Raw genomic sequence first — 14,597 nt, forward strand, 5'->3', positions numbered from 1 at the left:
CCCTCTCTTTGTAATGATGTGCGGGTGACCTCCTCCTCGAGTCCTCAAACAAAAATGAAGGTCTGTGTCGTCTCACAAGTAGGTGTCACCATGGAAACAACCGTTATTCAGTGCTCTCAACAATAGCCGTTAAATGAAAGGAACTGTCTGATGGAATTAAAGAGTAGGCTCAGTCCTCTTGTCCTCTTTCCATGCAAAGTACATACAGCATCTGCAAAGAGCACAATGCAAATGTGTACATGATAGCATTACCGATATTTCAGTATTGCTCTCTCATGTGTCTCTTTCTGTGTAGCTGTGTGTAGTTACGAGTGCTTTGTAAGCTAATCACGGAAATAAGTGAGAAAATCAAGTTTATTGTACATCTGTTCATCTGTAACAAAATGTGTAAATATGATCAATAAATAATTAAACACACAAACGGTTTCAGTTAAATGATGAGATTTATTTACCCAACGGCAAGACAGAGAGCGTAAACCACAGGAGCAAAGGTTTGTGCAAATGCAGGCTTGCATATTAGCATATCATAAAATCCAAAGGAATGACTGCACAGCACGGCTTAACAATAAAAGTAAGCATGCAATAAATCCCTTTCTTCTGTTTGAAGAAATCAAACGACATATGGGCTTCTTCTTACCCACACAGCCTGCAGTTACACCAGTTGCATAAAAGGGCTGAAAACCTTATTCTGGTTATCAATGAAAGGGACAAAGTGACACACACAGAAAGGTAGTGAGAAAGTGGGTTTGTGTGAATGTATGCGTTTGAGGAACCTCGTATATACCGATGTAGTGAGAAACCTCTGACTTGTTCATTTTTGCCTGACAATGGCGCATGAGCAGATAAGAGATAATAAGCAGCTCAATTCTTCCCAGCATATTTTAATCTGCGGGGAAAGATGTCCACATGAACGGCAGACTTAACTGTCTGCAGTGTTTCAGCTCACTGTTGCTTGCACCGCTACGTCCCAAAAAATAGCATCCCATAACAACACAAATACAGATGTTTTCTTCCAAAAGCTGGTCAGAGCTTAGATAAGACTATGTGCAAAATATAATAGGATGCATCGTTTTGTAATTCAAGGAACCCCGCAGAGGAGCATGACAAATTTTCAAGGTTCACTGTGTTGAATTTATGCTTAAAAAAAAGGAATAATTATTTTTAGTATTTCTATAATCCTTGTTGAATGATGCAAACAACATGTAGAATAGCAACTGGTGTTCTATGTCAACAATCACATCTTTTAGAAATATTAAGAGTACACGTTAATGAAGCATTTGAGCTGTTGCAGCTCATGACCTGAGGCAAAGCAGGAATGTAATATTAGTAATAGTGGATAAAGAGTGCATTGCCATGTAAGGCACGAGTCACAGATGGAGGGCTGAAGCCTTTTAGACATCAATATACAAGCTGGTTTGGCCCCAAGGAACAGAGATAATGGTTGATGTCTCCACTTTGTGTCTCATTTAAACAGAGTGAATATCTATGAAAGCATTGAGTAAAAGCACAAGGGTGGTTTGTCACATAAAAACTTTCAAACTTTTTGCCATGGTGATATTCATCAGAGAAGGGCAAGATTTGCATTGTAATCATTTTATAGGGAGATCATCTATGATGCACAAAAAAAGGGCAAAAAAAAGTTGAATGGATATGAAAACAGATTATTCATCACTCAAAATAAATAAGGTTCTTCAGTCAGTCACCTATATTGTGCTGTTCATTCCAGCAGAATGTTTTCCAATTTCTACATCATTCTTGCTGAGCTTGTAAAACCAATACACTTCAGTAACTGGGTATGGCTCCAAATGTACGCCTGTTGGATCAATTGACCTCTTCCTGTGATCCGCAGTGAGAGGGGAATCCTCAATAGTTGATCTTTAAAGCAGTTCAGACAGTAGAAGTAGCTGTGTTTTAGTGCATTCATGAGGAGTCATTAGGCGGTTTCTTGGGAAAGCTGCAGAGGCTCTTGAGGACAAATCAAAGCTAGATAAAAGTTTCTTGCTTATGCAGGATATTTGTAAGTAAGTGAGCCTATTCCTGCTGTGCTGTTAATGGTAGTGACAGCTTAATTTCTGGCTGATTTAATAAGCTTTCAGCGCCATTAGTAGCCCACAAACAATAAGAGAAAAACAAACAAAGAAATAAAAACCTAACACATATACTATAGATACCATGGAAACTATAGAGCCCACACAGCCAATAGTGGATACCATGCTGTATAGTAAACAGTTGCATTTGAGAAGCATTTCTGTTTGACAACAAATTTAATAAAATGCTGGATTTGTAGAATATAACACTTTATTTAAACCTAGAATCTGATCCTCACCACTGTGGAATATCAGTTTACTATTTGCATATGTAATTTAGAAAAAAATCTAAGCAACATTCTCATCAAATATTTTGCAATAATAATTATTAAAACAAGTAAATAGATACTTTCTGGATGAAATCTGTATTGTAGAAATATTTACTTTGTGGTGCAATGGAAACATTTTGTTTTTGATGAGCCAAGGTTCCTGATGAATGATGTATTAAGTTTAAATGTCAGGAAGATGCCTTTTCTTTTAAAGCTGTGCAGGGAAAATGGTCTGTTAAACTATTTTTCTCTTCCTCAGTTGACTCTTCCCACACTTGAAAATGCAATTACTGCTAACTTGAAGACGCAATCTCTGGTCTACTTAAATGCTGAAATTCACACAAGTATTTACAATGAAAATCAGCCTCTTAAACAACGACTTGTTTTCAAGCTGTTCTGGGGAAAGTGTTAACACTTGTTTTATGGTAATAAAACCGAGGAAAATGGGTAATTATCATTAGCAAGAATTTATAGTGTAATGTAAAAGTGATCTACTGTGTTACAGCATTAACTGAGATCGTCTTTGTGCTTTAATCTAATTTAAACTTCTCATCAATAAAAGTTTCTTTAAAACACCTTGTAGAATTACATTGCATATAAAAAGCAGCAAAGGGGAAATTTCAGTATACTTACAGAATGACATTTACAGCAGAAACATGAAGGGTGCTACCTGAATGATGATCGGCTAGGGGATTTCAACAACACTGGACGAGTCAGAAGGAAATAACCCAACATGAAGCATGATTTTCACAGCTCACACCACAGCCACTTGACAAAAGAACTGGAAACTGAGTGCAATCATTGATCATCTCTTGTAGAAAAAGATCTTTCTAGCTGGGCTGGATGATTTTCTGTCTTGCAACTTCAGCTCCATGTTGTAAATGAAAAAGCTTGCAATAAGCAAAAGCGATAGCAAATACTGCAGAATGCTTAACATATTTAGTCAATTGCCGTTTTTACAAATATTTAAAGTTATACACAAGATGCTGCTGTTTTCCCACCTTAAGCACTTGAGCATTGATTTTATTTGCATTTTATACACATTACACAAATTTGGCTGTCTGTATTTGTTAACTGTCAGTCTTCATCACCATTTTTATTTTCGTTGGGGGGGTAAGTTGAGTTATACTAATTTATTGCCGGGCAGTCTTTTATATGTTGAAAATATCAACTGTACATTGGAGTAATTCTCTAAGTTTTACCTAAATTAGAAAAAATATATATATTTACAGTGTCTTCCAATGCTGACTCATTATTGGTAGATTTGAAATGAGGGTCTATGTGTATGTAGAAAAAAAATTACATTTCAAAATAAGACTAATCCTGCAGCCAGACAGACTCTGACATGCGAGGGAAGGTCAGTGTAATCAGAAGTCTGAACCTCAGACTGCAGCATTCTCTGTGATTTGTTTGTGTTGATTAAATATTTTTTATTCAAAAAATCAATTATTGATTGCACTGCATTTCAAAATAATGTTAACATATAAACACAAGGAAAGAAACATGTTAGACTGACGAGGGGTACTGAATTTCATAGGCAATTGGGATTAATAAGCCTGCATCCAATCAGTGGGTGGGCACCGAGGGTATCGGCCTGCATGCATAAGAATTAGGAGGAGAAAACATGATCCAACAGGTTTCATGGTGCTGAAATAGTTGGATGGTCAGTTTGCACAGCTGCGGAGAAGTGTTCCATCCACACTGAGCACAGAAATATAACCCACAATCTCTGTAAATATGTCCTTGTGTAAACATTTTGCTTAGAGTGAAAAATTAAATAAATAAGCAATAATACACTACAAGGGTTTTCTCCTCAGTTCTTGTCCAAAGTAGAGAGGCATGCATCCTCTTCCTTTCTCAGTCAGCCAGACTGGTGCTGCGTGAAAACAAGGCAGGCGGGTTATTCTGTTGGGGTGGTGGCAACCGGGCTAAGGACGGGGCTCAGTAATTCCCTCATTGGGCTCATAGGAGAGATGGCCTTGTGGCTGAAGTACTCAACCACTTGACCTGGTACTTCTGCCAGGACACACTTAGCCAGCGCTGCAGGGGAAGCCTGCAACAGAGACAGAGGACAACTGGAATTGTCAAAGAAACTGCGAAACACTGTTTAATCTGAGATACAGAACACTTTCCAGCAAATCTCAGGGGAACATGGGGAGTGCTGAGACTACTCTCTCTGTTTCAGACTAATTAAAAGAGGTATGTCAGTGTCAGACAATACTGGAACATAACTGTGCTGTGCTATGCATTACCCTGGAAAAAGTCTCTTCTGCCTTGACACCAAAGAGCTACATTAAAATCAACAATATGCCCTGTAATAGCTGCATTTAGAGTTTATTGTTGATTTCTGTTGTTCAGAGAAAATGCACAAGGTTCAAATCTACAGGGATTTTTTAAATAAATAAAGTTTCTAGTTTGAAAATCATTTTCGGCAGCATAAGACATGTTGGATTAAGGTGTCATTTAGTTCATATATGCCTGCAATATAAATGTGACTGGAATTCTTATTCTAGTCTAAGTAAACTACACAGATACTGCAGATGACAAGTGTGATAATGATAAATGTAATGACCATAGAATATGACAGACACCACTGTCACACAATTTATATTATTTTAGTTGTTTACCAAATGTATTCAAACTGCAGCTATATAATGGCCATGGGTTTAAAGTGCAGCTTTAATTTGAAGAGGGGTTTAGAAATTATATCCATCTAATATGTAGCACTGTATTTTTCTAAATGTACATGTAACTGATGGGACTTTGCTTATTTACAGTTTTAGTTCAGTAAGTCAAAGATCTGGTGGTGATTCAAAGTATGGCATTTGCATTTCGGAGCTGTTGCTATAAACCCACAAATGCAGTCAAAGGAGCTGTCAGTACAAGTAAAACAGACCAAACTTAGGCAGCACAAACACAATAAATCCATCAGACTGGTAACAGGGAGACTTTGAGTGGATAAATAATCCATTTGCTCTATTCTGAGTAAAAAAAAAAGTGTGATCAGCAACATAAATAGGTCTGGACATTCAAGACAACCAATTAGATCCAGCCAAGCCAAGAACTCTATCTAAGAGGAATGTAAGAGGACTTCATGAGTGCAATACGGAGGGTTCACCAGAAGGTGCGAACCATTTGTGAAAGGCCATTTAGAAATGTCAGATTAGACTAAGCCACAAAAAAATCTTGAAAAGGCACAGCAGCACTGGAACTGCCTTCTTTGATTGAACTAAGATAAGCCTGTACCAGAATGATGGTAAGAGAAGAGTATTGAAAAGGCCTGGAACAGCTCGTGAAAAAGGCAGAAAGACCCATAAAAAAAACACAACTGAGAACGGCTGCAGTCGAGACAGAGCATCACGAAGGGTTGCAGACTTTCAGGCTGTTAATTCTACTTTTCTTCATGACCTTGCAATGACACACTTTGTTGTGGTTATGTTTGGTTCTGTTATATTCAGGTCCCTAAAAACTGGGTTCAAATTGTAGTCATGAATCTGCACCTCGAGCCACTCTTCATTGTTTAAGTCATTTGTTGCTTTAAAAAGTTAAAGCAACAAAAATAGTGTCCAATATTTCCGAAACCATCAATACCTTTTTTTCTAATTGGAGAAATGATTCTCTCTACATCTGTTATCCATAACAGATTAAGAGATTATTGTGCATCTGAAATGTTGCTGATTGCAATATTAAGATTTCATTCTTGTTTTAATGATTTTCTGGATGTCCTCCAGTCGATGGTGCCCATCTGTAGAACTGGCAAAAACCACCAAAAACACTTTGTCTGTTTACCCTTTTAAATAACAAGGGCTGTGGATGAAAAAGCAGATTTAGTGTTCATTAGCACATTGGCACAGTGGTCAGATGTAGTGTAGCTGAAAGGACAACTGAAAGTCAACAAGTGATGACTGACAGATGGAGAAAAACACTGACCGTTTTGAAGTCTCGGAAGGGCACAAATTGAACAATGTCCCTGAGGACGGGCTCGCCTTTTGGTGAGCGCAGGACTCCATCATCTCCATCCAAAATCTGCATGTCTGTGAAGTCTGCATTTCCCACACCAACAATGATGATGGAGAGTGGCTGGTAGGAGGCTCGGACAATGGCTTCACGTGTGTCAGCCATGTCTGTCACTACGCCATCTGTGAGTATGAGCAGGATGTGGTATCGCTGTAATAAGACGAGAGTTTTTAGTGTTCATTAAGTCATGTGAACTGAGCCCATTTTAACACTAACGTGATAATAACTAAGCAAGGACACGTCTCAGTATGTGCTATGATCTGAAGGAGGACTTTCCTGTTGCTTTGAATGGTTTCGTAGTCCCCACTGAGCAAATAGGTTGTGCAAAACACACCAATATTGGAGAAAAAAAACACAAAACAAAGAAACATAAAAACATTTCAGATAGCACAAAATAACACAACAACAAAAAGAGAGTACTATGAAGTCCAACACAGACAGGCTTTCTTTCCTTGTGCTGGTTTGACAAAAACTGAAACTTTGTTCACAGATTATCATTATCAGTTTGTTTTCTAACCCAAGATGTCTTTATCGGGCTTTGGACAGACTCCCAAAAAAGTGGGCTTTTGAATCTTCAGCATCCATTGCCTGCCACTTAAAGGTGAGGTGTGAAAAACACAAAAAATTAAAAAGAACACTGATGCTCCAAATGAAGTAAGAGATGAATGCCAGCAGAAAACTGTTAATGGAGTAAATCAGTAAGTTAATAAGCTCTTTGTTTCAGCATTTGTTGTTTATTTAAAATGTGACAGCTGCACAGAAGAGTTCCTTAACTTTAAACCGCTTTTAGTTTGGTTTCAGAGTCAGACATCAACACGTATATACAATACTTCTGCCTGACAAAACCTATGTGTTAATCTAATGTGTTAATCTGATCAAATTATGTGGGACATCAACAGGAAAAGAGCAAAGTGGTGAAGGGTTAGCACTTACAGCTGTTTTGATCTGAAAATAAACACTGTTGTTGTATCTGAAATGATGTGCTTTTTGAAATGTCGCAATGTGAGGAACATTGTTCATTACATTATCAATATGGAGCAGTATACTGAAAGCAATTCACGAGCAGCTCACAGTATATTTGTTGATCTGTGTTTGCGTTACAGATGAAAAGACTGACTGGATCATCTCTGTTGGGTGAACTATGTGCAGTTCGTCAACTAATTACTAACACAGAAAAGTCTGTGATATGGAAATATGTAAAAAATCTAAACAGCCTGTATGACTTCCATCTAAAATTCAAAATAATAATAATTCCCTCTATAATACCATACGGCCTCATTAAACTCTATGGTTTCCTCAAGGAACTCAACTGTAGACACAACAACAAAGCCCACATTACATCCATATATCTCTACGGACTTTAAAAAGGGACTCACAGAAGCGTCTTTAATGTTGCCATCGCCTGCTGCCAGCTTGGCTATCCTGTTAATGATCGGAGAAACGTTTGTTGGGCCATACAATTGGATCTTAGGAAGGCAGTTCTGGTAAGCCTCAACCACTCCTTGGATCCCTGATCAAAGAGAGCAGAGCAGACTAAAGGAAGCAACACTACACTTGTTACTTAACTCGATTCACTCAGTAAATGTTTTCTGAGCAACTCAATTTGAGTAAATCCTTAGATTTCAGTTTATCCATTTGAATGTTATGGGAAAAAAATCAAATCCATAAATATAATTAGACTTAACTGTACCACAACTGAATCTTATCAAACTGGATACACAGGCGCACAGAGATGTTATGGTGGATGAATAACAGATAAGACCTGTTACTTAAGACTTAAAAAGACTTACATAAAACATGATAAGGGAGAGCTGTCAAGTTACATTTCTGCTTTAGCAGTTTGTTTGATTGCAGAGGGTTAAGTCTTGTATCATCTGCATAGAGAGACACTTCTGTGGGAAACAGGTGTACAAAACTCTTCCTTACCTTCGCATTCATCATCCTCTGGGTTGAAATTAATGGCAAAGTCATGTGACACCTGTGAATGGAAACAGAGGAGATTGTACTCCGCTGAAAAAAGAAAAAAAAGCTAAACCTTTTTCACCAAGAAGGCTTTGTGCTCAATAAGACTTTTCCTGTGTGAGTATGTGGTGCAATTTACTGCTGTATTTTTAAATGTTTATATTTATAATATCTTATTTAGTTATTGCTTACTGCATTTCTCTTACTTGAACAATGATAAACCCAACAAAACAAAAATAAAAAATGGCCTGAGCTGAGAGACTAAATGTTTGTCTTCCTACAAGCAAGCGTGACATTGTTTTACTGGGAAATTGAGAGTATGGCTCATGAAATGGAATAGTTTGTTTATACTGATGGGATTGATATCCTGTAATGTATGTGCATCACACTGGGCAACACAAAGTAATTAGGATGTACTGCAAGTCTCTTGACTGGTGCAAAAGAAATTGCATAACTTTTCCATTATCTGGTCTTTTCTTATCATCCAAACACCAGTTAGATTTGATCTCAGAGCCGTTTAATTGACTCTTCCTTTCAGAAAAAAAAAAAAAACTGTACAAGCACCAACTGTCAGTCAGATTAGTGACAATTGACTCCTCTCTAGCTGGCAGCCTTTTAAAAGCAACTAAAAGACATGAGAAACCATGAATACATTAAACACAATGTCAAGCTCTTGGTTTTTGCTCTTGTCCACTCTAAAAGAAGCTTATCTTAATTTAGCTTCATGTTTTACAGCTGACCCTCTGACAAATGATTGAAATGCAGCAGCAGGAGCAGGTGAAACTAATCACATTATCAGTGCTCTGTAAGACATGCCAATCAGCCAGTTTGTACATCAGAACGACTGTTATCTAACTGTGTCACTTATGAGCACATTGGACACACCAGTGTGTTTTCTCATGTCACATCGTGTGCCAAAGTACTCAGAGTAAGGTACAACCACAACACTGCACAGTTTTAACTGCTTGTGTTTGTCCATTTGATCAGGGAAAATAATGTACCTGCTGCATTTGTGTTACCATGGTCACAGACTGATTTGCATAAGTATATAAATCACTCTGAACAGCTTGCAATCAGCGGATGAATCTAACAGAATTAAAGTGATGCTAAAATCACAAATCTACTACAATCTACCAGCAATTAGCACAGCATATGAAAACAAATTGAATGTAGTGGAAGGATTAGTTTTAAACAAACCAAGTTAGTTAGGTAAAAACAATGTTGAAATAAGCCCATGCTCAGATCATTTTTGACACTGAATCCTTTTTTACATTTTAGGCCAGCAACACATTCCAGAAAACAGTTGGTACATGAGCAATTTAGAGGTAGTAAAGTCTAAGCTAGGCCCCTATAATTTCTGAATCCTAAGACAGCACTGTAATAAGACTTGTCATTCATCAACAGCTGATAAAACTACATACACAAGGAATTACTGCGGGAAACCTTTGTCAAGCACCACACAGAGTTACACTTACAAATGCCACTTCAAACTTTACTGTGGAAAAAGGTACCGTCGATATCTCTGGGCTTAGAGGCATCGGGTATGGACGATCTCACAATGGAAACATGAATAATGGGCTGACCAATCAGTATTACAGAGCTTTTCTTTTTAAAGAAATGGACGGTGTGCTATAGAACAAAAAAAAACAAAAGAGATCATACAGACTGTTATCTGCACCACGTCCAAAAGTCAGGCTCTGTGATGGCATGGGGTTGTATTAAGGCTCCTGGCAAACAGAGATAACCCTACAGTGCTGCACACCTTAAGATGTGTTTGCAGGACAAATGGAACAAAAGGCCACCTGAAGTGATGTTCATTGCCAGAACATCCTATAAGTGTTGTGAGAAACATGATAAGTGGTCAAATCTTTACTGTCACAATTGTTTTGGAATGTGTTGCAGTCCTGAAATGTAAAAATGAATGTATATTAACAAATGAAAATAAGGTTGACAATATCTTAGTTTCATTGTGCCTGCAATCAGCCTGCAGTGTTTTTCTTTTTTTTGTTTGCTTGTTTATTTTTTGCCTTTTCCATACTTTCTCAACTTTATTAGATTTGAGCTTGGTGGAAGAAAGACCTGAATAAGAAAAAAAAAATCAGCATTTCAGACAATTCAAGAACAGAGTCTTCTCAAAGAGACAATAACTCCCTTTGGTGCTGACTTTCGGCTCTATATTTTTTGCAGACTTTTGCTTGCACAAGACACTATATTACACACTGAAGAAGAAGAAAAAAACTCTTCAAAAGCAAATGCTTAAACTATTTATGAAAGTAAATGTTCTTCTTTCTAAATTTCACCTTGACTAGTATCATGAATTAAAAGGTTAGGACCAAGAGGGGCTTTAGATTTAAACAAAAATGACACCTTCATTGCAGTCAACCATATGGCTTTCCTGTAATTCCCACCACTCTATGTGCGACCCATCCTTGGCCAAATACATATATTCGTTTATTATTTTTGTCTTTTTCAATAACGTGTAATAGGCATGAAGCATAATCAAGAATGGGAGAGCCAGAGGAGCCCTTATCCATCAAATTTGCACACCTGGTGTAAATGAGCCTGTAGCCTTCAAGTTCATGGAGCATATCATGATTAGTATAATGACTTAATTAACATTCAACCGAATCTCCAGCGACAATGTGTCAACTGCACACAGTTGAATAAATAAATCTGACTCCTACAAGGAAGTCACTCAAGATGAATTCAGAAAAGCATAGTTTGTTTTTACTAGGCAGAAATGTTCGAATGATTGAAATTATAAATACGAGTGTTTCTAAATGACACACGGCTCATTGTAGTATGATTTTAAAAATGGGCTGCTCTTACTTACATCTCATCTATGTCTGTCTATGTGCACGCTCACGCACAGTCAGACCTCACATCTCAGACTTCACCCCAGGTCATTGCTTCATTGCTTCATTGCTTTCAGCTTTCGATTCTCAAAGTCCAATTTGCTTAAACAAATGCTTTCACCCTCATGCATTCTTATGTAAATTAAGCATTGACACACTTTCAGCAGAACATGATATTTCTCAAGACAAGTTGATATTTAAGATTTAAGAGGTTTATGCATAAAAGAGGCTCTGTAATTAGTTTTAAATGTGAAATTTTGACAGGATGACAAATTGTGTCATGAACTAGGTCGTGGAAAACTCCTTGCATAACATCCAGTCCCAGGGAACTGGAAAATGCCAAGCCTCAAATGGAGGCTATGCATACAGAGTATGCAAACAGTTGTTCATGTTTGGAGGCAGCTCAGCATCTTGAATGAATATCAAAAAGAGAGGGTTGAGAGATTTGACCAGATACACTCACCTCATAATTTGGAGGGATTCTGGCACCAAATCCCAAAGCTGAAAATCGTTTGTCACTGAAACGAGAAGCATAATAATCAGTAATAAATCAGACTGACTGCAGTTTGGACAGAAATCTGAAAAACGTTGATGGTGTATCCATCTGTTCATGTTTCCAAGGGCACACCTCTGGCTTGTTTGTATTTCATAACATGTTAAAAGCTTGAATAACAGTCTGAAATCTGTTCCACAGTCCCTGCAGCCAGCATTTGCACCTGTTCAAAGAGCTTTTCTCAGGCTTTCATCTCTGTTTTTTTTATTGTTTCATGTAGATGGGCAGATATGACTGCAAGAGATTCTTATGTTTGGTTGGGTACCCCCAGTCAAAGGCCAGGTTAAACAGTTTTGTATGAATAGCAATACAAATCCTGTGCTTGCAGCCACTCACTTTTTGCAAAATAGTGTGCTATATCTTCTCTATGAATCTTGAACACAAAAATGTACCACTGTTACATTTGTGTAGAGGGAGCACTACGCTACACTACACCTGATCCAGCGCACAGCACTTTACAACCATTGAGAACATGTGTAAATATACTGGGCATCGATGCTCAAAAGTTGCCCACTGGATGGTTTAATCCCTACATCCACAGCATTAAATCAATTTTTGCTGCATTCAAAATTAAGATTAACCCACAGAAGACAACTTTACTTCAAAACAAACCTTTTTAAAGGTGTTTTATGGGAAATAACTGAGAGGTGTTCAGGTCCTGTGGCTGCAAAAGAGGCCCAAGTCATCACTCTTTAACTATTGTGCTTGGCAGTTGGTATGAGCTGTTTTTTCTGGTATGCTGTGTTTGGATTTCACCAAACATAATGCTGCACATTATGACCAGATATCTCCACTTTGGCCTCCTCTGTACAAAGAACATTATCCCAGATGTTCTATGGTTTGTTTATATGAAACTTTGCGTTCCTCGGCAGTGCTGCCATGCTCTGTTTAATGTTCCGTATCTTAGTTCTAATCTGTGTGTACTGTAATATGGTTGGATTTGTGGCATTCAGATAAAGAGCAGAGCTGTCACAACTGGTTTCCACTCACATGTGTGACTGCTTGCCTGCAGAAAGCTTTCTCTAATGGTTGTTTCTGCCATCAGATCGTTTACTGTACTTTATATCAGTGTAACAGACAAAACCTCCCCAATTCCCCAACTCAGTTATCACAAATAACATCTCCAGTTCAGACGAATCATAGTTTGGGGCACAAACATTTGAAATGATATCTTTGATTCAGTTTGTCTGGTTGTGGACTTCAAAAGGTACACAGTGAAAAAAACTGTTTTAAGGACATAGTGAGTTATTGGTTGTGTTGACAAGTGGTGATTAGAGAACTGTTTGTGTGCTTGGAGTGGCTGATATTGCTTTGAGGCAGCTTTTCTGAGCTGTCAAAAGTGTTTGATTAAATCTGATGGGTGTGGACTAAAATAAATAGTGGCAGAGATAAGACTGTGTGGTGATTCTCAGAGAGAGCAGTAAGTCTTAGGTCTCAACAGAAGAAACTTAAAACTGCTAAGTTTTCGTTGTGCTACAAAAGAAATATTAGCTGGGGTAACTGCATCTCGAATGGCAGCATTTTTAGTTCAGTAATAATCAAACAGATATGATTGTGACTGCTTCCTCTTGTAAAGGCTCCAATTGTATATTTACTATAGCTGCAAATTGTACAGCCCTGTAGTTTATGTAGAATTGGAGCTCAGCTAGAAAGACATCACTGGTTGATACATGGGGCATTTTGACCTTGTACTTGGTTATAATCATTATTCTCTGAAAGAACATATTAAGGAGCAATTTTTCTTCTCTTTCATGCAACCTCTCCTCATGCTCTGGCTAGCGTGCTGTTCTGTATCCACATATAAATACACATCGATGTCAATGCCCCACTGCAACTAATAAAAATACTGCTCAGTGTATCCTTTCACATGTTCCCAACTAAAGGTTTTTTTTTTCACCTCCTCCCCCTGAACACACACACACACACACACACACAATCCCCTATTGAATTCAGGCCTTCACTCCCACTATTATGACCTTTCAAGCACACAGAGGCATGATTCAATGCACAATAACAAGCTAAATCTAATAACGTTTTTGTTATTGGTTTTACTATATTTGCAAATATGTAAAGTCTACATACTTTTAATGAAAATGCATTAAGTTGAATGGGGAAAACGTTATTAAAGCCTAGACAATTTTCACTGACAAGTCATATCTTTTTACTGTTGGCAGCAGAAAGCAAATACAGACATGAGTTGTCTATATAGAGAACTTAAAACAAATATTCGGATTCTTATCTCTTAAGAGATCAGTAGCTCAGTAAATAAGTAGGATATGAAATATCCGCACATCCTACTAGAGAGCTAACAAACGACTTTCAGGTTATTTTCATTATGAACCGTGCTGTCAAGAGGACGATGGTCTTTGCCATCTTATTTTGCCAGCAAGAGTGAAGAGCCACAGGGAGATGTGCCCAGTGCAACAGCCCTCTTAGCAAAGGTAAATGAGTCTCTACCCACACAGACAAAAGCTAGTCACTCTAACTTCATAATGCACTCCTCTGCAAGGACTCAAAAATCCCACATCACCTATATTCACTAAAGGCTAAAAAGTTCACTTGCCCACGCTTTACACCTCAATGATAATTCAAAGTAAGAGGGAAGGGTTGCCTACCCTCGCAGTACAGAGCGTAGATGATGCTGTCCTGACTCTAAATCATGTAAACAGGAAAACAAGGAAGTTGTAAGGGCATCCTGCTAATTTTCAGGCATGTTTTTTCGTGTCTTCATTGCTATCTCTTTGATGTTATAATCAGCAAGATAGTGCTCCCCTGATACTCAATAGGAGGATCTGCATATCTCAGAAGTCAGAGTGTTAATCCTCACTGGCTTAGTTCTGACAGATGAGAGGGT

General features: G+C 37.9%; 1 protein-coding gene across 2 annotated transcripts in view; it reads right to left on the minus strand.

Annotated features, from left to right (window-relative positions):
• Window positions 1-445: 445 nt before the first annotated feature.
• Window positions 446-14,597, minus strand: part of cpne7 (copine VII) — a 34,632-nt gene continuing 20,480 nt past the window's right edge. For both annotated transcript variants that reach the window (XM_072380574.1, XM_072380573.1), the window contains 5 exons: window positions 11,654-11,708; window positions 8,300-8,351; window positions 7,750-7,883; window positions 6,287-6,523; window positions 446-4,409 (listed from right to left, as the gene is read on the minus strand). In XM_072380574.1, coding sequence (XP_072236675.1) covers window positions 4,257-4,409; window positions 6,287-6,523; window positions 7,750-7,883; window positions 8,300-8,351; window positions 11,654-11,708 — 631 coding nt within the window. In that variant the 3' untranslated portion in view covers window positions 446-4,256. The remainder of the gene's footprint in view (window positions 4,410-6,286; window positions 6,524-7,749; window positions 7,884-8,299; window positions 8,352-11,653; window positions 11,709-14,597) is intronic.

The sequence above is a fragment of the Leuresthes tenuis genome, unplaced genomic scaffold, assembly GCF_036924035.1.
Source record: "Leuresthes tenuis unplaced genomic scaffold, fLeuTen1.0.hap1 SCAF_2, whole genome shotgun sequence".
NCBI lineage: Eukaryota > Metazoa > Chordata > Actinopteri > Atheriniformes > Atherinopsidae > Leuresthes > Leuresthes tenuis.